Below are 24823 nucleotides of genomic sequence, written 5' to 3' on the forward strand. Positions count from 1 at the left end.
TCCATCAGGGTCATGTGGTGGAGCTGTCGTCTCTGATTGGGCCTCTCCTTGTGAGCGTTTCACAAACAAAAACAGTCCATCTAAAATGTCCACCTCCTCGAGCGGAGTCCCGTTGCTCTGAGTAGTAATTTTTATTCCTCACCAGTGGTTTGGACGAGAAGGGACTTGTGGAGGTCGCCTGTGTGAGGGCAACAGCAGTTAGCTTCTGATCTCATTAAAATAAAACATCACAGAAAAATGGTGGCACGGCCCGTTACTGCTCCCCGTCAAGCGTTATAAAAAGCCACCAAAGCAACTAATCACACCTTCCATACGGCGTGTTGCCAGTGGTGACTACAGTTACTATGGCAACCAGAACTCCATCAGCGTGCAGATGCTGCGCTGCATACTAAGCAGCGAGATGTTTCTGCTCTGCTCGGCTGCCTTCATACTTGTGTCATGCAAATCTTCAGGATTTGACCTGAAGTGGTTTGTGTGAAACTTTCTGCTCCGCTGGCCTCGGCGCGGCAGGAAGGAGTGCTCTGCTGTGTTTGTGCACGCAAAACGAAACAAACAAAAACAATCAAGTCAGATGTTTATTTATTCTTTTATTCAATCAAGCTCTTCAAAACAAGTTTCTCCTCCTTTATTCTGCCATGGCTTTAAACTCTGATGAAATTTGATGGGGTTTTTTTAAATAGGAAGCACTTTTTTATGACGATTGTGGGAAGAAAATGTTCTTACATCAGCAACTTTGTAGTGGGTTTCACAAGCAGCACTTTCTCTCCACCTGCCTCAAGCTTACTTGGTCCGTGAAACTCAATTAAAATCTCACAGCAGTAAAAACTACTGTAGTAAAGTCGGATTAGTAATGAGCAAACATATTCATACAAATAAAATCCATTCAACTATTTCATTTATTGAAGAGCTTAGTGTGGAAAGTTACTCCCATAGAAATGGATCTGTAAAGTTTTATCCCACAGATTATAAAAAGTTACACATTTCACTTCCAATTTGAACAAATTTCCACAGGAGTCACTTATTTGTGGGTTTTTTTTTTACTTTTTCATAACAATAAATCTATTGAGTTGCTTTAAAAAGCTAACGTTGAAACTACGTACAAAATATCTTTAAAGTACACAGACGGGAGGTGCCTGATACCGTCTGTAAAGGGTTTTAGAGAAGTAGAAAAGTGTAAACAGTCGGAGAGACCAGGAACGACAGGTGTGTGTTTCTAGTCGAGCAGAGAAGGCTCTGAAGGACGGATGATGGTGGGTCTGTTGGGGGCAGCCGGGGGTCTTCTGCTGCAGGGAGACAGGGGAGAGGGGGAGGAGGAGGGGGGAGGCGTGCAGGAGAGAACAACATTAGTCATGCACAAGAGGTTCCCAAACCACCGAGAGTCGGAACGTACAGAGAACAGGAGGCACGTCACACCGTGGTGCATGTTGGGATAGGAGAGCCATCCTGTAAGGTAAGGTTCATGGGCTTGTTACCATGGTAACTAGGTCACCTTTTGGATGGTCGTAATGGCAGAGTTAGAAAAAAAGAGAGGAAAGGAAAAGAAAAAGGGGGATCTATTGGGAGAAACTGAAGACTGAACGGATTTCTTTTATAAAACTTTAAAATGTTGCGAGTTTCTGAATGACTAAAAAACTAAATCAGATCCAAATTTATGACCTAATAAAAAACACCGGTTCAATCTGATGAGCTGTGGTGGTATTCCTAACGATGGTGAGCAGATAAAATCAGGGACCTTTCACATTTTTTACATGAACAGAATGATTTATCTCACACACGCACACACACGCACACACACACACACACACACACACACACGTCTTAAAGGTCAAATTCAGATTTCAGGCAAACAAGCATCCTCACAGCGAGCTTCATAAACAAACCAACAGCACGAGTCTCCAGTTACCTAAAAACTAACAAGGTAGGATCTCAGCTCCGTATTCACTGCACTAAAGGTGTACAAGTGTGTGTGTGTGTGTGTGTGTGTGTGTGTTACCTGGGAATTCCCGGCGGCAGCGCTGGAGGCACGCGAGCCGGCCTTGATGGGATGAGAGGCATCGCCGGGTTGGCGTCGCCTACGTAGGCTGATGGAGGGCCTGGGCGAGAGGGAACAGGCGGAGCTCCGAATGCTGGCGAAAGATTGAGAGGTGGAGGTGGACCTGGGGTGGGGCCCCTCACAGCTGGGGGCCGAATGGGTGGGGCTGTGGTTGCTGTTGGGGGGCGAGATGCTGGCGGAGGACTGGGAGCGAAAGACAACATAAAAACTTTTAAAAGTCAATAATAGTTCAATAGAATAGAAAAAGAACAAAGACATCACGATATGTAGAATTCCCACAGCACCACAAACATCTATAATTACCATAAACTACTAAAACTAATAAGATTTAGATTTTTTTCCCATTCTAACTTTTTTTTTAAATCTATAAATTCACCCAAGCTTATCCTAAATAGAGCAGGAAGAAGTGTAAATGTGGTAAATCCTGTGTATTTATATGGAAATGATACTTTTGTAATACTATTGTTAAACATTTATATTATTTTATACATACAAGTATTTGTATCGGAGAAATGCACCAGTATCAAAAAGAAAGGATCCATCTCACACAGCACACAGGTGACCTCTAGTGGATGTTTGGAGTCACGACAGTTAGAGCTGAGATAAAGCAGCAATTCTCATATTTATATAATTCATAAAACATTAATTACATCATCAGTTTTTTAATTTGGTTTATGCCTTTCCTAAGAATTATTCTGATAATAATCACCTGAAAAGTTTTTATTTTAAGAGATTTAGAATCAGAAAACCTTATTATTCCCAGAAGGTGAGTTATTTATGAGCACTAACGTGCCGTTTCACCTGCAGTAGAGGTCGAGCAATTTGCTCTCTGTTCAAATATAAATGCAAGGATGTAAAAAAATTATCAAGCAACTCAAACACAAACGTTTCATTATGATTCAATCACCAGTTTGAGCTGTTTTATAAAGTCCTCAGACGGATATTGTTGCAAACAAAAAAAACGTTAAGTAGTTCAGATTTATTTAGCATTTGCTAGAAAGCTATAACCATTGGGTTGTTTAGGTGCTGCTCAGGGTCGGGTCTAGAGGCGATCTCAAGAATTTAAAAGATAACAAGGTAAGTGTTTCATTTGTCACCTCGAGTCTTTGACAATCCAGGTGTCGTCTACTGGTGGAGGAACGGGCGTAGAGACGGTGGTGGTGCTGATGTCTCCGATGATGACTAGAGCCTCTTTCAGGGCGTGATACATCCTCAGCATCTCGTCTCTCCTCTGAGCCTGCTCAGCCGACTCCTCCATCAAGCTGCCCTGGTCTCCAGCTGAGTACAGGTAGGCCAGCAGCTCCGAGTGGATGAAGTCCTTCGTCTGGAACGGGAGGAAAACGTACTTTACTCACTACAATCACATGTAAAGTCCACAGAGCAGATTTGTTTTTACTGGATCACCAAGTAAAGCTTAACAAACCATCTTTAGATGAAGTTTGTTTACATACTAAACATGATTTTGTTTTTGCCTAGCGACTGGCTCAAAAGCATTAATCAGCTTGTGTTTAAAGGTTTACATCCTGCAAATACAGCATAAAATAATTACAACTAAACACATTTTAATCCCTCTAAAGATGTTTTATAAAACACACCATTTACAAGTCTGATGTGCAACATCTGTCCACAGCTGCTGCAAAAGAACTCCAGCTAGCAGCTAAACTCAATGAAAAATAAACACAAACATTGTTGATCATGAGGTGCATGATGGTCTTGGGCATCAGGTCCCTGATGGACTTGTTGACGATGCCAATGTACGAGTCCACCAAGTTCCGGATGGTCTCCACCTGGCGTTCCAGCTGTGGATCCATGGACACGGTGTCGCCAGAACTCATCGTGTCCTCGTTTTCATGCTGAAGAACGGAAACAGAAGTGAGTCAGAGATCTAACTAGACACCCAGTTAGTTTTAACAAGTCGCACTAATCAGATTTACATCTTTAACCAGAAAAAAGCAGATTTTTTGAAGTTTTTTATGCGAGTTTCTGTCCTGTTGGATGTCCACCATCCCAGCTCTTCTAAAGCCACATAAAATGTCTGCAGCTGCTATAGAAGGTGAAAACGCTCTTGTGCACCTGGTCTTTCTCTGGGTAAACTCCAGCCCTGAGGAAGGAGGCCTTCCAGCTGTCGACGTCTTCCTGAGTGTCACAGGCCAGTTCTATCTGACGCAGGTCTTTATACACGTTCCTGCAAAACACACAACCCTTAAACACGTCTCTGAAAATGAGAACTTGGCCTGTATTAATGAGAAAAGTCTAATTAGAAATTCCAAACGTCTGCACCTCTGTTCGGTGTTGAAGATGGCAAAGACGTGTTTACTGGACATGAAGCCCTTTTCCACATCCCGCAGCTTCAGGTTGTCCAGCGGCAGCATGTACTTCTTCTCTTTTTCCTGATAAACAGGTAGAAACGCTCACTTTAAAACACAAAACGTCTCACAGACAAACACGCTGCTCTAAAAAGACTCACCTCCTCATCTTTGTACCAGGAGAGAGACTCGGCGGTCAGAACAAACCAATAATCTTTGGATCCTCCTTTCATGATGCTGATGTTGATGGTGAGCCAGCCTCTACGGATCACCTGAACAGGTGGAAAAACACACAAAACAGTTCATTTTACCAAACAGCCTGAAAGTGAAGTTGTTCATGACAGCAAAACAAAATACTACAAATGAATCAGAATGGATCGACTCACATAGTCAACACGATGTAGCCATTAGCCACGTTAGCAAACACAGGAATGGAGTTGTTTGTTTAGCAATTTATCATTAATACTGCCAATTTCATTTTAATGCTAAATTGCAAACTTCAAATGCACTTTATTCGATTTGTTTTTAGGATTGAACCAAAATAGTTATAACTCCATAAGTTTGGACATCTTAGGATTAAACTTCTTCTATTCTAACTGAACTGAAATCTGTTGTTTTGTTTTAGAGCAGTGGTCCCAGCCTTTTTGCCGTAAGGACCCCCTTGCCTGGGTCCAAGACAAGCCAAGGACCCCCAACACCAACTCTTACCACATATTTGTTAAAAGTGATTAATTACAAACTTTATTCCAACACACAGACTTATGACTCATAGACAGTTTGAATTATACTACTAGGTGTTATTGGGATTTTGAAAATGCTAGTTTTACAAATATAATGTTGGTAACTTCACAACCTTAGCACAGACAAAATTGTGGGGACCGGGGGTGGGGGGGGGGGGTCACTGTTTTAGAGTAAGGTTTCTACATACTTTTGTTTTTAAAGCGCTCAGTGACCTGGCACCTTCCTACCTCTCTGCCCTTCTCACTCCATATGTGCCCACCCGCTCGTTGAGGTCGGCTGACCTATTGCTGCTGCACACGCCGCGGATGAGGCTCAAATCGCGGGGTGAACGAGCATTTGTCCATGCTGCCCCAAAGCTATGGAACTCATTGCCCATTGGAGTTCGGCAGGCTCCATCTCTGGCGGTTTTTAAATCTCGTTTAAAGACCCACTTTTACACTTTGGCTTTTAGACAGTGACTCGTTTTAGTGTTTTATTGTGTCATTGTTTTAATGTGTTCTTACTATTCATGTTTTCTCTGCTTTTAATTGAGATTTTATCCTTAGTTTTAGCTCCTTGTAATGGGTGTGTTTTGTTTTAGCCTGTGCAGCACTTTGGGCAGCTCCCATGCTGCATTTTAAATGTGCTATATAAATAAACTATGCTATGCTATGCTATGCTATAAGGAAACAGGAGTGATCTGTTCTATGAGGAAAACTCTCACTTCCCCCTTTTACGTCAAAAGGTCCAAACAATTCACGTCAGTCATGGTCTGACTATGTCAGCTCCCCCACCTACCTGAAGAGGGAGATGGAAAAACAAGGAAGAACAGGGGTGGGGGGTACTTTATTCACCTGATTGGGCATGACCCTCTTCTTGGTGGCGTTAGCAGCGGTCCTTTGTTGAGCACTGCAGGAGAAAAAGTCAAGAACTTAAGCTGTTTTCTGAGTGAGGTGAATTATTAAAACGGTTTTACGAAGCTTCAACTGTCTGGATTTCTAATTTAGACAGAGAATAAAACTAAAACGTTTCCTCAGATGGTCCACTGTAATCCAGACAGGAGTAAGCGCTCACTGATCTCTTGTGAGAAGCAAATGAGCAAATTCAGGTCTGCCTGCAGTTTGTTTTTGTTGTAAACAAGCTAACAGAAGAGGGTGGATTTTCTTTACTCAGGGCGTTAGCGTCCCAAAATAGCAGCTGTTGGAACTGCATCAAGTTGTCTAGGTGGATTGGTTCACATTCAAAAAAGCTGCATTAACGCAAACCAAAACAAATGACGGCGTTAAATCGATCTGCAGTCCAGGTTCCTGGGATCATACTAGAGTAAAGCACCTTTAGGATGTTTTCCCTCCTGTAGTTCAGGTCCTCTGGTCTGAATCGCATCAGAATTGTGTTTTAGAGGTTTTTCCTGTGGTTTGGTTTCTTTCGTCGTCGTCTTCCTCCGCTTATCCGGGTCCGGGTCGCGGGGGCAGCATCCCAACTAGGGAGCTCTAGACCGTCCTCCCCCCGACCACCTACACCAGCTCCTCCGGCAGGATCCCAAGGCGTTCCCGGACCAGATTGGAGATGTAACCTCTCCAACGTGTCCTGGGTCGACCCGGGGGCCTCCTGCCGGCAGGACATGCCTGAAACACCAGGGAGGCGTCCAGGAGGATCAGCACCTCCAAATCTGAGATCATGGTTCTCGACCGGAAAAGGGTGGCTTGCCAAATCCGGGTCGGGGGAGAGGTCCTACCTCAAGTGGAGGAGTTTAAGTATCTCGGGGTCTTGTTCACGAGTGAGGGTAGGAGGGATCGGGAGATCAACAGGCGGATTGGTTCGGCGTCTGCAGTGATGCGGACGCTGAGCCAATCTGTCGTGGTGAAGAGGGAGCTGAGCCAGAAAGCCAGGCTCTCGATTTACCGGTCGATCTACGTCCCAATCCTCACCTATGGTCATGAGCTTTGGGTAATGACCGAAAGAACGAGATCGCGGAGACAAGCGGCCGAAATGAGTTTCCTCCGTAGGGTGGCCGGGCTCAGCCTTAGAGATAGGGTGAGGAGCTCGGACATTCGGGAGGGACTCGGAGTAGAACCGCTGCTCCTCCGGATCGGAAGGAGTCAGTTGAGGTGGTTTGGACATCTGGTTGGTTTCTTTTCACACCAGAAAATTTATAAATGAAGCGCAATGTGTGTGAAACCCAGGTGAGAACATTCAGTCTGCCGAATGGATGAATTGCCCAAGGGCGGGGTTTACAGAAGTATAAGTGAAACCAAACTCTCAAAGTTTGTTCCACTCCTTCGTTACAGTAGGTGGTGACATGCTCCTTTTTCTGTCTGCATACTTCCAGTTAGCCTTTAGCAACACCAACAGTAAACAAACGAAGGCGGTAGTGAAGCAGACAAAGTTAAAACAGGATATGAACAGTGGCTGAAAGAAAGGATGGCAACGCTGCAGCACAGCTGATTTGATACCTTTGGTAGGTACTGTCCTGTCTGATGGTGTTCCACGTGTTACTTTACGGCGTCGATAGTGTCAGAAGACAGCTCCCATGGTCTCGTCACAAGTTACCGGTATCAGCTCGACTGATCCGTTTACAAGCAGATGCAGTCATTTTCCGATCGCATTCAAGAACCAGTTTCCCCACCTTCAGCAAGACTAACGCATTTACATGCATTTAAAATTTTTAAAAAGTCACTCTATTTAGAGCTAAGGTTCGATTTTCTGATGCGAATGTAGACGCACCGGTGTTCCTTAACATCAATAAGCTGTTCCCCAATTCATCTGCTGAGCATCTGTACAATAATTAATCCTCATAATTAATTATTCGTATTAGATGATTTGCAGATAAATCTGCTACTAATGACACTCGGCTTATCTTACTTGGCAAATCCAATGAAGTCTTCATGGTTAGTGTTGATGTAGGACAGCTCAATGTCAATCAACAGGAGCACCTGGAAGATGAAACATGGCACTTCATCAACTTAAAGATGTGAAACTGGAAAAGAAACTTCACACAAAACTAGCTTCCTCCTACGAACCTGGTCTTTAGTTTTGCTGTCTCTCTCTCTGATGTGGGTGGTGACGATCCTCTCCGTCTCTTCTCTCAATCGAGGATACGAGTCCAGCTGTGGACAGCAACACACACACACACACACACACACACACACACACACACACACACACACACACACACACACACACACACACACACACACACACACACACACACACACACACACACACACACACACACACACACAGCTGCAGACTGGTGCAGATCACCTGCAGTACTCAGGCTTAAACTACACCTGGACACGGCAGCCGAACAGACACAAATGTGAGGAATTAAAAACTGGAGGCACATGCATTAGAGTTCTCCATCAGCCAGAGATTTGCCATCTTTTGGGGTTTTTTATCACAACTCTTTTCTTTAGAACTTTTCTGCCCAAAAGGAAATCATCTCAAGCTCATAGCGAGACCCAGAGTGTTGGGTAGAAGTCGGGGGGAAAGGGTTCAGAGACATGCAGATAGAAAAAGGTGTGACAGGAGTTTTCTGTGCAGTTTGGAAGCGACAGATTGTGATGTTGGGTGTTCTGATTTATAAATGAGGACTCGGTAGATCCAACTGGTGATGAGGTGGGTGGGTTTGTTAGGAAGGGGGTGGGTGTGTGCTGAGTGAAGCAGTGAGGGGTCAGAATCAACCATTGTGAGTTCGTTTAAGGGAGTTTTCTGGTGTTCGTAACTTTTTGGTGATTTTATCCTTTGATTCTCTTCCTTCTTCGTTCTTTACCCTTTTACCTTTTCAGAGCACTTCCTGATCAGGGTGACCAGCTCAGTGACGACGAGGTCTACGCATTTCAGACACGGGTCTTTCAGCTTAATGACCTGCTTTTTCACTATAGCCTCAAATGCCAAATCTGGGGTGAAGAGACCAGTCCTGTGGCGAGGCATCATGGGAGTTCGTCAATATCAGGTGAGAGAAGAGGGGATAGTGTGGGTTGCAGTTAGTAAAAAGATGTGATGCCCAGGATTTGTAGAAGAGGTTGAAAAACAGGGGTTTATAGAGAATGGGGAAAAAAGGACAAACAGAAATTAGGTTAGTTTTGTTTCATTCAAAACAGGAACAAGCTGCAGGTTTTCATAACTACTCCAGGTACTCAAAAATGGTGGCTTAAACAAGCCAGGGTTACAAATCTGCTCTAGAAAGTAAAATTTGGCTAAATAAACATATATACACGATAAAAGTCAACAAAACATGTTTTTAAGTCCTTTAGAAACTCTGGAGGACTCCTGCAAATGAAACTTTAAAATTGACTGACTTTAATTAAAGAAATAAGAAAATAAAAAGACTATATATAGAAGGACAACCCTGAAGGCACCATGAATCAGCATCTAAGAAAACACAAACATGATCATGCAGGTGTGTTGGTGTGGATTAACAGAGCAGGCAGCATGTAACACGACCAGTTCAAAGCAGGCCTGCAGCTTGTTTTGTTATGAACCAGCCAGTCTGCTTCCTCCAACAGAAACATGTCAAGAGCACAGCAGGTCAGCCAGGTATGGAAACCTCATCCACAATGATGGTTTCACTGGTTTAGTGTCATGTAGGAGATGCCCTCAGATTCATTTGCATGTTCAACACATCCAACCACCAGGTGGCACTGTTCTTACAAACTGATGAACTTCAATCCATGTTTATAAAAGTTTTATTTTTTTATGCTATTTAATGTTACAGTTGAGTAACTGCTGTACGATTATTTGGCTTGAAGGTCGTATTGTTTGGGGTAGGGATGATGTCCATACGGTCATGTTGAGAACAAGTTAAGTCCTTTGGAGGATGCTCCATCGGTAAGGCTGCCTTAAAGGTCTCATTCCCCCGTTGTTTTAAATAAAGCTGCAACATTTTCTACTATAAATTCATTAGGGATGGGCACCGATACGATACCAGTATCGGTAAAAGTTAACCGATAACAGGAACTGACACCAATGCAGTTGCTTGAAAATGGCTTCACTGTAACTTGTCATTTCTGTTCACCTAATATTTTAGTTTTGTGATGATTTCCATTCATATATTTTACATTTTATCTACCTCACAGTCTTTTCCTGTTGAAAGCAGAGAAGAAAGTAAAATCTGTATTCCAAATCATTGCATTTTTTTGTGTGGTAGAAGTATCTGTATTGGTAATCGGTATCGGCGAGTACTCAGATCCAAGTATCGGTATCGTATTGATTTGGAAAAAAGTGGTATCGTTGCATCCCTAAAATGAATATCTTGTGAGTCGTTTTCTGTGAAAATTTTTTAAAAAGCTCTTGTGCTCCTGTTTCAGGGGTAGAAGTTTGTCTGAGGAGTTACGAGTCTTACTAATTAGTATTAATGATATGCAAACGTTTCACGTCTGATTGGCTCATACTGTAAAGACATTCTTTCTTGTGTAAAAAATGCAGTGTTGAGGTTTTACCTCCACTAATGACACAAGCTTGTGTTCTGCTATGTTGTAGAGCTGCTAATGCTAATGGTTAGCTTTTACTAGCTGAGATGTGCACTGCTCTCTCTTGAAATGTAAATCAACAACAAACTTCGACAATCACAAGCCAAGGTGGGCGGAGCCATGAATACTAATGTGTTGTAGAAGGGACTGGCTTTTTCTGACCCGACCATTTGCCCATCTATTTCCTCTCTGAGGCTGATGCGGGCTAACAGGTTGGAAACAATGTTCATGTTCAGCATGCAAATGCAACTCAGAGTGACGGTTGTGTTTCAACAAGTACAACTATCATACAGTTTCTCAGTGAACGAGACCTTTACGGCACTGCTCAAGAAACCAGCCAACAGCCAGAAGAGGCCTGAACTAGCTGGATTTTTCAGTAGAAACAATAAATGTATTCATACAGGTATTTTTTTGCTACTGTTGGGAGTCCATATACCACCTGGCAGGACCATTTGTGCACAGACATGACAGTCTGACAGGCAGCCATGCAGCAATACCTTATTAGTGCTCTGTCTGACTGTGTTGATGAGCTCCTGGATGACCAGGTCGATGCATTTCAGACAGGGTTCTTTCAGCTTAATGATCTGCTTTTTCACTATGGCTTCAAACGCCAGGTCTGGCGTGAACAGGCCTGTCCTGAAGGACACACAGGTAAGACAAATACAAAGACACGGACACACACACACACACACACAGGGACGACACGGGCACACAGACAGTGAGGAAGGACAAATGAGGAGGAGGTTGAACTGCAGAGGTAGGAAAAGCACGAGGGTGACAAGCAGCCAGGAGGTTATCACCACAAGTGTTTTCCTAAAACTTTAATCTGTGAATCATTCGTTTAAAAAGTAAAGATTTAGTTCCTGCAACTCAAAAGTGCAAAATGAACTAACTCCCAACTTTATGTTTTGGTCATCAAATTAGGAATTTGTTTACTTTTTCAGAAAACAAGAAAAATGTCTGTTCTCTAAAAATTTAAACAAATTCATACATCAGATTAAAGTTTTAGCTGCACACATGGACACTTCTGAAAATGTCATTTTAAAACCTGCAAAAATAACTGACAGATGAGTAAAAACACACCAGTGTCTGTTATTTAGTTTTCAACTTGCCTGACTCCATGGATGTTCTTGATGGCGTAACTGATCTCTTTCCTCAGCTCCTTCTCATCAAACTCCATCTTTCAAAAAAATTAAAAATAAATAAGCAATCCTTATTGTATTTAATTTAACAGAAAATAAATCCTTAAATAAAAACTAATACAAACACTAGTACCTTCACCAGCTCAAAGGGGAAGCGCTCATGAAAGATGCGATTTATTTTGGCTCCTCCGGACAAGTTGGAGGTGTCCACCTGATCTCCAGAGCCTTCGATGCACTTCTCAAAGTCCACACCAAACTGCTGCACCATCCTGCAGATTTGACATTAAACACAATCTTGTTTTTGTTGGAATCTACATTAGTGATATTCATGTGTGTAAATAAAAGATGCACAAACTGAAGCAAGGCCTTGGTTTTACGAGCCGGGTCATCGGGACGGAAGTTCTTGTACTCCTCCACCTCCTTCTCCAGCGACAGCAGCTGGCTTTGCAGCTTGCTGCGTAACCCTGGCAACGTGTCACGGATGTGGTTGGTGAGTTGCTGTACAGAAATAAATGTTATCGGTTCATTTCAAGGGGAATTAGGCAGTTTTGGCTTGCTTTTACCACCCCCTAGTCTCCGTTTGTAGAACCAAAACCACCTTAATCTAACAGCTGAAATGTCTCCCCAGCCTTCCTTAGTGTCTACAGGAGTGAATCATCACTAAATTAAACAAATCAGCTGTGTTCATGATCTAAAACATGCAGGACACCTGCTGGAACCAGATTGCAACATCAGATATGTCAGCCCAACAGAGCGGCCCGCCAGTCTGAAGTTGCAAGTGGAATATTATGGTCACAGGGGGCGATAGGGGCTGGGTGGCCTTTCATTAACCCTATAAAGGGTCATTTTAGCACATTCTGACTCAAGAAAATAATTATAAAATATGAAAAAGTTGCCAAGTACCCCTTTAAACAAGCAGGATCACAATTTTCTGTCTGAAAAGCCAATTTAGTACCAGATGAAACAAACTGTGATTAAGTGTCTGTGTGATCAGGTGTGTGTCTGACCTGATTCAGAGACTTCTGCAGGTGTGGAGTTCCCATACGCTCTGCCAGGTGTCTATAGGCAGGATGGGACAGGAAGAACTTCCTCTCAGCAGCCAGAGCAGCACGGATGTCCTTCTTTCCATCGATGTCCTTCTGACTGCGATTCACCACTCCGATGTAACCTGATGAAACAGAGTTCTTATGGTCAAACAGGATCTTTCTTACTTCTAATTTGTGTTTTCTGGGTTTGAATCAACACATGAGTTTACGTTCCATCCTTGAAACCTAAAAACTGTTAATTTTGTGTGTGTGTGTGTGTGTGTGTGTGTGCGTGCGTGCGTGCGTGTGTGTGTGTGTGTTACCTCTGCGCAGAGGCAGCAGTTTATTTTCCAGGATGTCTCGGGCATCTGTCCCCTCGTCCATCAGGTCCAGCTTCGTGATCACACCAATGGTTCGCAGCCCTGAAGGTAAAAGTGATCAAATGAACTAAAAAAGGATTTTCAGAGATAGTTTAGGTTTAAAACACTTCTGTAATGGGCCGCTAATATATAGCGACAACCTTTTATTCTCATTTCTGTAACAACATTCTCCTGGTCTGAATAATGTACAGCTAAGAGTGGAAAAGAATTGAATTTATTTTTATCTCTGCTGGTCTAATTGGATCCATCTTCCATGCCCAGAAGTCTTTTAATTATGCAAAAGTTAATTATGGAGAAATCGACTGGCTGATAGAGCCAAAATCATTAGTTGTGTTTAATAAAAGAGATAAATGAGAATGAATGATTATTTTAAACGTAAACATCCTGCAGGTCCGAGGAGGCGAGTTTACCCTGGGGGTCCACCTCTTTAGCGATCTTCAGAGCATCGGAGTTGGCCAGGTCCATGTTGGCCGGGGTGACAGCTAAGATCAGGCAGCTCTCCTTGGTGATGAACTGCAGCAGCATGTCTCTGATCTGGTGCTCGATGTCCGGCGGCTGGTCCCCCACGGCAACCTTGGTCATCCCGGGCAGGTCAATCAGGGTCAGGTTCAGCACTGAGAAGAGACGGAGAAGACTCAGAGGTTAGGAATCAGCACAGCTGAGACTGAGCTGATAATTACAGTTTATGGGTGAAGCTGTTACCGTTAGGGGAGTAAACACGCAGGTTGATGGGGATGGGGGAGATGCCTTTGTTGGATCCAGTCAGCCTGTCGGTTTCTGCCTCGATCTCCATACGAACCTCCTCAAAGTCCACAAACTTACGTCCCTTACAGTGCAGGAACTCGGCATATTCTACAGAAAAGACAGGGATAGGAAATGTAGACACAACAACTAAAACGGTGAGAAATTTAAGGTAGTACTTACTTCAGTATTAGATTAAGGAGGTAATTCTGGTAAAAATAACCATATTATCAAACAAATCAATTTCCCTCTGGGACTAATAAAGTATTTTTGAATTGAATTGAATCAAAATCTATTAATTAATGACCTATCTGACCCTTTGACCCAGTTAGGATCACTCTGATAGCAAGTGAAATAGGTTTTAACTAGGGATGAACAATATATCAGCATCGTTATCGGCCGATGTTAGTCATTTTTTAACATATCGGTTCAATAAACAAAACCGGGCTGATATTAACAACGGATATTTTATCCATCTCGTCTCCATTTGTTTGCCTGTTTCAGAGGATGAGGGGGGTGATGTGTGATTGTTTAGTCATGTGAACAGTGAATGAAATCCTCTCAGAACCATAAATGTGCGTGTTGTGTGTACATAATAACGTAAATTCAGCTTTAATAATTTTCATTCTATACAAAATCTGCTGATTTTAGAAGCATTAATGTCAGTATATCAGTATCGGCAAATATTGGTTATCGGCCATAACAGTGATCTCAATATCGTATCGGCCCAAATATTTCATATCGGTGCATCACTAGTTTAAACCCCTTTTCTACTTTGTAGTGATTTCAGTAATCAAACCAACGCTGCAGCATTAAAAGGGAAAGAACTCATTTAAAAAAGGAAATAATGAACACGGCGTGCTTCCAGCTTTAAGGAGAAGAATCATCTCAGCACACGGACCAAACGCCGGCGTCTGTGATGGATGGAATCACACTTGTAGAAAGTATTAATTAAATTAAACTAGTAAGTGATCGAATTTGCAGAAACTAACAGCATACAGTCCGTGTTCAGATTTATTTGGTCCATGAGAGAAACATCACACAAAAAACAAAGTCTGGATGCTAACCAGACTTGGGTTGGGCCATTTGCATAATTCTTCCCACCACCAATTCTAAGTCCAAAAAGAGATGATGGGCGATTTATTGGTGCATGACGCGTGACGTCATGGTGCACGGACTGATTTGCGAACACAAAAGAAGCAAAAAACATAGATTTTTTTTTATACAAGTGCTTGCTGGAAGAGAAATTTAGATGATTGTTTTTGTTTATTTTGTATTTGTAGTTTGGTAGGGTGACGTATAAAAGGCTCAGATTAAACACGGTTAAAGCGTTTAAAAGAAGCCTTGTCTTTGTTTCCCTGCGGTGACCACCATCGTGGTATTTTATTTAGGCAAATAGTTTTTCTTCTGAACATAGACTACTAGGTTTCTTTCTTTTCTGAGTCTGAGTAGGAAATGAAATGAAATGAATCACTGCTGCGTTTGGACGCATTCTGAGGAGGCAGCATTTGCTCGCTGCCAGGTCACATGATCCACTTATCCCAGTCACTTTTGCTTTTTAAATAATATATAATCATTTGTTGAATTTCCATTCATTTTAATTAATATTTAGTTAAAAAATGCTGAACAGAGTGCCCCAGTAACATAAACAATGTTTAAACGATTTCACTTAAACTAGGAACATTTCACCTGCTGCGGCCTGAACGCACATTCTTCCTGCTCTGCGTAAACCTGAACGGGTCACCTACAGCTTGTGTGTAATCAGATGTCTCTAGGGAGTTTGCTGAAGAGGTTATGAGGTTCTGGATTTTTGTCTCAACAGACTCGTGGCTGTTTAAATAAAGTTCTGGATGGATCCGCGCTCCGCTGGCACACTCAAAGCAGTGCTGAATAACGCCGAGCGCTACTTTAGTGAAAGTTTTAAAATCAGGAAACATTTCTCCAAATGAAATAACCAGAAGTCTTCCAGATTCAGAAGGATTTTCACTCAACACCACGCTGTTGTGCACAGTGTCGAGTGCATCACAGACACTCTCCAAAACCTCCTCAGCGCACAAGCGGCACTGTCAGTAGCAAGAGGCGGAGGAGGTGAGAAAAGGCTCAGATGTACTGATGGGAGATCTTTTCTTGATTGTTACCTCTGCGATGTTCTCTGTGCGTCTTCGTCTTCGTCTTCCTCCACTTATCCGGGTCCGGGTCGCGGGGGCAGCATCCCAATTAGGGAGCTCCAGGCCGTCCTCTCCCCGGCCTTGTCCACCAGCTCCTCCGGCAGGACCCCAAGGCGTTCCCGGACCAGATTGGAGATGTAACCTCTCCAACGTGTCCTGGGTCGACCCGGGGGCCTTCTGCCGGCAGGACATGCCCGAAACACCTCCCCGGGGAGGCGTCCAGGAGGCATCCTGACCAGATGCCCAAACCACCTCAACTGGCTCCTTTCGATCCGAAGGAGCAGCGGTTCTACTCCGAGTCCCTCCCGAATGTCCGAGCTCCTCACCCTATCTCTAAGGCTGAGCCCGGCCACCCTACGGAGGAAACTCATTTCGGCCGCTTGTATCCGCGATCTCGTTCTTTCGGTCATTACCCAAAGCTCATGACCATAGGTGAGGATTGGGACGTAGATCGACCGGTAAATCGAGAGCCTGGCTTTCTGGCTCAGCTCCCTCTTCACCACGACAGATCGGCTCAGCGTCCGCATCACTGCAGACGCCGAACCAATCCGCCTGTCGATCTCCCGATCCCTCCTACCCTCACTCGTGAACAAGACCCCGAGATACTTAAACTCCTCCACTTGAGGTAGGACCTCTCCCCCGACCCGGAGGTGGCAAGCCACCCTTTTCACTGTAAACAGTGTGAGCGAGTTGCTGCCTTCCTCTCCTGAGGCGCCGGACAGTTTGCCAGAACCTCTTTGGAGCCGATAGATAGTCTTTCTCCATGGCCTCACCAAACTCCTCCCACGCCCGAGATTTTGCCTCGGCAACAGCCACTGCTGCACCCCGCTTGGCTATCCGGTACCTGTCTGCTGCCTCTGGAGACCCACAGACCAGCCACGCCCTGTAGGCCTCCTTCTTCAGCCTGACGGCTCCCCGAACCTCTGGTGTCCACCAGCGGGTACGGGGGTTGCCACCACGACTGGCACCGGCCACCTTACGACCACAGCTAGCAACAGCCGCCTCGACAATCGCAGAGTGGAACAAGGCCCACTCGGACTCAATGTCCCCCACTGCTCTCGGGACGTGGTCAAAGCTCTGCCGGAGGTGGGAGTTGAAGACCGTCTTGACAGGTTCTTCTGCCAGGCGTTCCCAGCAGACCCTCACTATGCGTTTGGGTCTGCCAGGTCTACGCGGCATCTTCCCTTGCCATCTGATCCAACTCACCACCAGGTGGTGATCAGTTGACAGCTCCGCCCCTCTCTTCACTCGGGTGTCCAAAACATACGGCCGCAGGTCAGATGACACGACTACAAAATCTATCATCGACCTGTGACCTAGGCTGCCCTGGTACCAAGTGTACCGGTGGGCATCCTTATGTTCGAACATGGTGTTCGTTATGGCCAAACTGTGCGTAACGTGTAAAATATTTGTCATTAACAAACTCATGGGCAAACAAATAAATAAATAAACTAATCGCCTCCTGTAAAAAAAACTACCGTAACGGCTCAGCCCATCGCCCAACCTAAGGAAGTCTGCAAAGTGCAGAGCAGCTGACACCCAAATGTCTCCGTTGCCACGCCCTACGGGCTGTCTTTGTACCATTTCAGTTAAACCAAGCGTATAATGACTAGCACATTGTGGATATTTATTTAAAATTTAAGCCAGAGTCAAACAGAAACAGAGCCCACCTGCTTTACTGTTAACCAGCTGGAGGATGAGAGGACGACGGGTGACGATGCCAGATCCTCGGGGCAGAAAGTCTCTGAGGAGAGAAAAGAACTCAAGTTCAAAAACACATCAGAAAAAACAAGAAGATGAATGAATCACAAATTAAAGGCCAAGCTAAAGACTTGTGCCTTATTTTGAAAACATCAACAGGCTCTGCAGCTTCTGCAGCAGGACTGATGAGCTAACAGCTAGTTGAGAGCAGCCATGATTAGTTACAGTGGGGCAAAAAAGTATTTAGTCAGCCACCGATTGTGCAAGTTCTCCCACTTAAAATGATGACAGAGGTCAGTCACTTACATCATAGGTACACTTCAACTGTGAGAGACAGAATATGAAAAAAAAATCCATGGATTCACATGGGCGGATTTTTAAAGAATTTATTTGTAAATCAGGGTGGAAAATAAGTATTTGGTCAATAACAAAAATTAAACTCAATACTTTGTAACATAACCTTTGTTGGCAATAACAAGAGGTCAAACGATTACTATAGGTCTTTACCAGGTTTGCACACACAGTAGCTGGTATTTTGGCCCATTCCTCCATGCAGATCTTCTCGAGAGCAGTGATGTTTTGGGGCTGTCGCCGAGCAACACGGACTTTCAACTCCCTCCACAGATTTTCTATGGGGTTGAGGTCTGGAGACTGGCTAGGCCACTCCAGGACTTTCAAATGCTTCTTACGGAGCCACTCCTTTGTTGCCCGGGCGGTGTGTTTGGGATCATTGTCGTGTTGGAAGACCCAGCCACGTTTCATCTTCAAAGCTCTCACTGATGGAAGGAGGTTTTGGCTCAAAATCTCACGATACATGGCCCCATTCATTCTGTCCTTAACACGGATCAGTCGTCCTGGCCCCTTAGCAGAAAAACAGCCCCAAAGCATGATGTTCCCACCCCCATGCTTCACAGTAGGTATGGTGTTCTTGGGATGCAACTCAGTATTCTTCTTCCTCCAAACACGACGAGTTGAGTTTATACCAAAAAGTTCTACTTTGGTTTCATCTGACCACATGACATTCTCCCAATCCTCTGCTGTATCATCCATGTGCTCTCTGGCAAACTTCAGACGGGCCTGGACATGCACTGGCTTCAGCAGCGGAACACGTCTGGCACTGCAGGATTTGATTCCCTGCTGTTGTAGTGTGTGACCTTTGTTACTGTGGTCCCAGCTCTCTGCAGGTCATTCACCAGGTCCCCCCGTGTGGTTCTGGGGTTCTTGCTCACCGTTCTCATGATCATTTTGACCCCACGAGATGAGATCTTGCGTGGAGCCCCAGATCGAGGGAGATTATCAGTGGTCTTGTATGTCTTCCTTTTTCTGATAATTGCTCACACAGTTTATTTTTTCACACCAAGCTGCTTGCCTATTGTAGATTCACTCTTCCCAGTCTGGTGCAGGTCTACAATTCTTTTCCTGGTGTCCTTCGAAAGCTCTTTGGTCTTGACCATAGTGGAGTTTGGAGTCTGACTGTTTGAGGCTGTGGACAGGTGTCTTTTATACAGATAATGAGTTCAAACAGGTGCCATTAATACAGGTAACGAGTGGAGGACAGAAAAGCTTCTTAAAGAAGATGTTACAGGTCTGTGAGAACCAGAGATTTTCCTTGTTTGAAGTGACCAAATACTTATTTTCCACCCTGATTTACAAATAAATTCTTTAAAAATCCTGCCATGTGAATTCATGGATTTTTTTCACATTCTGTCTCTCACAGTTGAAGTTTACCTATGATGTAAATTACTGACCTCTGTCATCATTTTAAGTGGGAGAACCTGCACAATCGGTGGCTGAGTCTGACTAAATACTTTTTTGCCCCACTGTGTTTTGCAAAACCTCTCTGACATCAGTGTGTCACCTAGCACAGCTATTTCAGCACAAATCTGCCTAGTCAGTGAAATGGCTTTAGTGCTCTGATTGTGAGAAAAACAGACTTCCAGCTGTGTTCGTGATAAACCTGAGGAACAAACATCTCCTTCTGTTTGCTCGTCTCATTACAAACTCGTTCATCAGAACGGAAACTCCCGGTCAATAGAACTGGGATCATTTCCAGGTCACTTGCTTTCAAAGATCTGCAGGCGATGAGAGTGCGTCTGTTATTCTGTCCGTTTGACTGCCAGGTCAGCAGCAACAAACAGGAGGAATAATAAAACATGCACTAAGACACGGTCATCAGAACATCTGTGAAGCACGCTCCTGGAGTTCTCTGCTGACAGAGCAGTCCGGATGTTACACAACTCCAGATTCCTGTCCTGTTTCCTCAAAGCAAAACAGTCAAAGCTGTCGTTTAGACTCAAATTATTTCACATTACTGTTCTTTTTTTATTTTCTCATTCTTATTTCAGTTTAAGTTTATTAAAACAGGCAAAAAATTCCTCACGTTAGTTCTGGATTAGACAAAAAACGAATCATTAGCTGCAATAATCATTCCCTTCATGCTTTTTTCTTATTGCTCTAGATTGTGATGTGCAGAAATCAGGCTGTTATTAGATCTAATGTTAAAGCTTTCAGAAACAAAGAAAATGGAATTAGGAAATTAAAAACAAAGACTTTCTAATGTTTTGAAGAAACATGGAAGCTATATTATTAGAAGCAATAATCTGTTTACCCTAGAGGCAAGAATGTGTGGGGCGAAACGTCCCAGGATGGAAACGGGAATGTCCAAATATCATCTGGTGCAAAAGTATGTTTAAAGATATTACATTTATATTCAATTCAATTCAAGTTTATTTATATAGCGCCAAATCACGACAAGAGTCGTCTCAAGGCACTTCACATAATAAACATTCCAATTCAGGTCAGTTCATTAAGCCAATCAGAAATAATGTTTCCTATATAAGGAACCCAGCAAATTGCATCAAGTCACTGACTAGTGTCAGTGACTTTACAGCAATCCTCATACTAAGCAAGCATAAAGCGACAGTGGAGAGGAAAACTCCCTTTTAACAGGAAGAAACCTCTAGAGGATCCTGGCTCAGTATAAGCAGCCATCCTCCACGACTCACCGGGGATCGAGAAGACAGAGCACACACACACAAACACACACACAAACACACACACACACACACACACGCACGCTCGCGCACACGCACACACACAAAGACAAGTAATGTGTCTATAGGATGCTTATATAAGTGTATATATTTCATGATGAACTATTACAAAAAGCTGTTATTTTTAGATGAGTGTTTCTAAAATAAATAAGGCTAATTCTGGTAAAACCTGCATCATGAAACAAAAACGGTGAGGATGCAGCAATCAGCCTCCAATTCCTCCAACTCCATTTGGGACGTCAAAATAAAGGGTTAGTCTGTTTATTTCCACAGTAGTATTTATTAGGGTTGTTTTACTTGTTTCTATTGTATCATGTTCTGAATAAAGGTGGGTGCCACCCCAAGGTTTTCTGTGGCCCCCCCATCTGGCAGCCCCTTTGGAAATCCTTCTGGAGGCGCCTCTGTGAGTCTTACTCCTAAAAACAGCTGATCCTAATAGTTAGAGAAAACAAGTACATTAATAGTGCAGTAGATGTTCTTCAGAGCACTACTTTGCCATATTTCTCTAAATGCTCTTCACACACTGATGGTGACTAATAAATGTAATGTTTTAATGAAAAAGTAATAACTGTAATTGCTTCTGGCATGTTCAAATGTGGGAAAACTTCATTTATGACTGAATCCTGATTTTTCCATCAAACTTTCAAATAAACCAGCTTAGCGAACACGAGCTTATAACATTGCTGATTGCAATTTTTAATTTTTGCAATAATTATTTGTGTCAGGAACTGCTTCTAAGCCCGTTGTGCCTCTTTAGTGTTAATTTACTTCACCTGCCCACGTTACCCTACCCACCCACTTCCCTGATTAACCTGGTGTATTTAAACCCTGCTTGTCGAGTGTTGTTGGTGCGTCTGTATTTTATTTTTATTTTTTTATCTCTGTTGAGGTTCCCTGCCCATTCCTACTCAAGTCTAGCCTGGCCTGCCAGACTCCTTCCTCTGTTTAATTCTGCACAGAGAAAGTTTCTGTGCAGAATTAAACAGAGGGCGAGTCTGGCAGGCCAGGCTAGGTAAAAACCGCACCTCGTGACAATTTGCACATATATTTCTTTGATAAGACTATTTGCACTGGTCTTGTATTTTTGTTATATTAAACTTCAAGGTGGGTCCTTGTAAAGTTTCCATTCTTATCCAAGTATTCATTAATTTGCAAGTCCAAATCCAGCATGCATCATCTAACAGGACTGAGGTTGGAACAGTTTACTACAGATGGGCAACCTAGTGCAACTTCTCTTTATAGATTGTACTATTTTGTGTTCTATTTTGTGTTCTAATTAGTTTGGCAAATTTGTTATTTTGATGAAGCATAACAACCCTGGAGTTTAGTAAATCTGACCGAGCGTTTGGGTTGCATATTTTAACTCAGTGGTTAGATTAAATGGACCAACCCATCTTGCTGGGTCAAAACAGCTCCTGCTGGGCTGGTGCTATAATGACCCAGCAGATGAGTTAGAAAACAGATTGGGTTACTGACCCAACTATAGAAGATTTTCTTCTGTCTGCTACTTTTCTTTCACGTATGACAAGTCAAACTATCTGTTGAAAAATCCTTTTCTTTTGAAATAAAGTTGGAAAAAAAACTATTTTAGTGTGTAGAGGCTCAGCGGCCGTTCTGTACATGGGTTACATCAGGAATTATGGAGCAAAAAGTACCAATTATGAGTCAAAAACTTGGGATAATATTATGTTTGTATCCCTTGCTTACGATGTTATACCAGTTTCTGCAACCTTCAGATTCTGTGACTCCAGAGGAATTCAATTCCAGTCTTGGAGATCTGGTATCCAGCACGTTTTAGTGGTTTCTCTGCTTCAACACACTTGATTCAGTAGTTGAATCACCTGTGCAGCAGCTCATCAGGCTCTGCAGAAGTCTATTAATTAACTGCTGATTGAGATCAGGTTTGTTGAAACAGAGTTAAAACTATGATGTGCTGGATGCTGACCCTCCAGGCCTGGAAAAGGATACCCCTAAGGGATAAGAGCAAAAGTGTTGGGATTTTAATGTATCTTGCTAGAACTGATTTTTCCAAAATCGTCTACTCAACCACCCACTAAAGCAGAAAGCATCTAACTACAATCAGAAGAACTGTGTGTTGCCTCCCTGCATGCCAGAGGGCTAATTAACAAACATGGAGACAGCTACCAGCTCTGTGGGGCTCTGGTACCCAGTGTGTCATGTACACATGACAGTGCAGCTGGTGACATCACTGATGACCCCAGCCCAAACACATCAATGCCCCCACTGTCTGCCTGTGCTGCTGCTCGGGGCTCAGAGACAAAACGCCACAGGAAAACACTGAGACATGGACGCCCTAATCAGCATTCACCATCCTGGACTGAAGCACAATTTATCTGAGGCACGACAGACAGAAACAAAGTTATCTTCAGCAGATTAGACTCTCGCTGCTGCAACAGTGAGATGTTTTCTTCCATTTCCCCTTAAACTGATCCATGTCACCATGTAGGTGGCTATTTCTAAAAGGAGCAACCCGATTATAAAATATGTGGAGAATGTCATAGCTGGTTTCCTGTTCTTTGTCATCACCCAGAAATGACTTCAGCATCATCTTTAAAAAATACATGCTCAGCATACAGAGCAGGTCTTTTGTCTGTTTTTCTATTTGACCTCCGAAAACAGCCCTTGAAGTGAAACATTGACCTGATTTAAGTGGCGGTAAATCTAAAGAGTCCTTTTTTACAGCTCGAGCAATCTTGTGATAGAGCAGGCTTTGACAATGTTTGACAGATTGTGCCTGATACGAGCACAGCAGCTGGTTAAATATAAGTCACATCTAATCTTCTACTTTCCTCAGCTACCAGGAAAATGCCACTTTTAGCGGAATGTTCCTCCTTGCTGCTAAACAGCTGCTTTCGTGCGTACAGTGCGCAGAAAATGACTGCGTCGTGAATACGTTACTGGTTCAAATATGGAGGAAAATCAGCTGGGAAAAAAAACGTTAGAAACTGGGAGGAACCACAGGGCGCGTGAGGGCTAATTAGCGCTTTTTGCACAAAGTTTTGACGTTTATCGAGCAGCTATCATTTTCTATCTGTAAAAAACCAAACATAAACTTTATCTGAATCATAATAAACCAGAAAAAACTAAGGCCAGACTTTAAGTACAACCTTCCAACGAAATTTTCCAGAACGGAGCTCTTCCCTGCGCTCTGGCCGCCGACAACGGCTATCTGCGGCAGGTCCAAGTTGCAACTCTGGCCGATAGAGCTGAAGGCGTCCTGGAGCTTGTTGATGAGGGGAATGAGGTCTTCCATCCCCCGGTTTCCCATGGCGGCGCCTTGGTGAGCCCTAAGGGGCTGTCTGGACTCCTGGCGGACCAAATACGACCCCGCAAAATGAGTCGTTCGGTAAAAAAAAAAGTTCACAGACGGCACGAGACGCTGTCAGGACTTGTCTGTGATTATTTCTTCAAAACACAATTCAGAAGAGTCCCAAAAAGTCCCGATATTGTTCAGTAAAACTGCAGCTTCTAGGGTCAGCGGAGGGCAAAAGTACCCACTGTAAACTTCTGTCATCATCCGGTCAGGAGACACCAGCCTCCCCCCAGGTTGAAACTCCGCCCCAGCAGCATTATAACCAGTCATTGGTCAGCTCAAACGTCTGTCATCATGTACGTAAATTACGTACATATTTATTGGCTTTAGAATATTTTAAGTGCTGCACTTAAAAAAGGCCATTTATTTCCCAAAAAGTAAAAACAAGGAATAAAATGTTTTTATTCCTACAAAAAACTAAAATAATCACAACTGCTTGCAAAAGTGTAGACAGCAAAAAAACTGACACGTAAAAAATGAATAAAATCAGGGAAACGTGTCGTAGCATGTCGGTGTGTAGCACACAGGGAGCTAGAAACATCAAAGAGGAGAAAAATAAGGTTTGACAAAGGCTGAAATAAAAACAAGACTAGCTGGAAAAATAAACAGATGAATATAACTAGGGAACAAAGTCTGAACACAAAGTAAAGTTGTTGTTTTTTTAACGGAAAATGTTCAAGCATAACTAAGAAAAAACTAGGAAGGAACAAGGAACAAAAGGAAATAAAC

The 24823-nt window shown here is 43.4% G+C and overlaps 1 protein-coding gene across 5 annotated transcripts; it reads right to left on the bottom strand.

Annotated features, from left to right (window-relative positions):
* Positions 1-24280, bottom strand: dnm2b (dynamin 2b). Of its 5 annotated transcripts, none has more exons than XM_054743604.2 (20): positions 23889-24280; positions 17677-17750; positions 13800-13949; positions 13508-13711; positions 13041-13139; positions 12700-12860; positions 12048-12190; positions 11826-11961; positions 11663-11730; positions 11048-11186; positions 8100-8186; positions 7942-8012; positions 5934-5988; positions 4521-4631; positions 4334-4443; positions 4127-4238; positions 3739-3906; positions 3151-3377; positions 1994-2236; positions 1-178 (listed from the first exon to the last, which is right to left on the bottom strand). In XM_054743604.2, exons 1-20 carry the CDS (start codon positions 24047-24049, stop codon positions 139-141), a joined length of 2559 nt encoding a protein of 852 aa, XP_054599579.1. In that variant the 5' UTR covers positions 24050-24280; the 3' UTR covers positions 1-138. The 5 variants fall into 5 exon arrangements, with proteins under 5 accessions (XP_054599579.1, XP_054599578.1, XP_054599576.1 ...); XM_054743603.2 differs by lacking the exons at positions 1-178; positions 11048-11186 and adding exons at positions 984-1280; positions 8860-8998; XM_054743601.2 differs by lacking the exons at positions 1-178; positions 11048-11186 and adding exons at positions 984-1283; positions 8860-8998.
* Between the last annotated feature and the right edge of the window lie 543 nt (positions 24281-24823).

The sequence above is a fragment of the Nothobranchius furzeri genome, chromosome 4 (genome assembly GCF_043380555.1).
Source record: "Nothobranchius furzeri strain GRZ-AD chromosome 4, NfurGRZ-RIMD1, whole genome shotgun sequence".
Classification (NCBI taxonomy): domain Eukaryota; kingdom Metazoa; phylum Chordata; class Actinopteri; order Cyprinodontiformes; family Nothobranchiidae; genus Nothobranchius; species Nothobranchius furzeri.

Coding starts and splice junctions, on each gene's coding strand:
- dnm2b (XM_054743601.2), bottom strand. CDS start 24,049: ATGGGAAACCGGGGGATGGAAGACCTCATTCCCCTCATCAACAAGCTC. Junction 13,950..17,676: donor GCTGGTTAACAGTAAAGCAG/GTGGGCTCTGTT, acceptor TCTTTTCTGTAG/AATATGCCGAGTTCCTGCAC. Junction 11,731..11,825: donor TCCCCTTTGAGCTGGTGAAG/GTACTAGTGTTT, acceptor TTTTTTTGAAAG/ATGGAGTTTGATGAGAAGGA.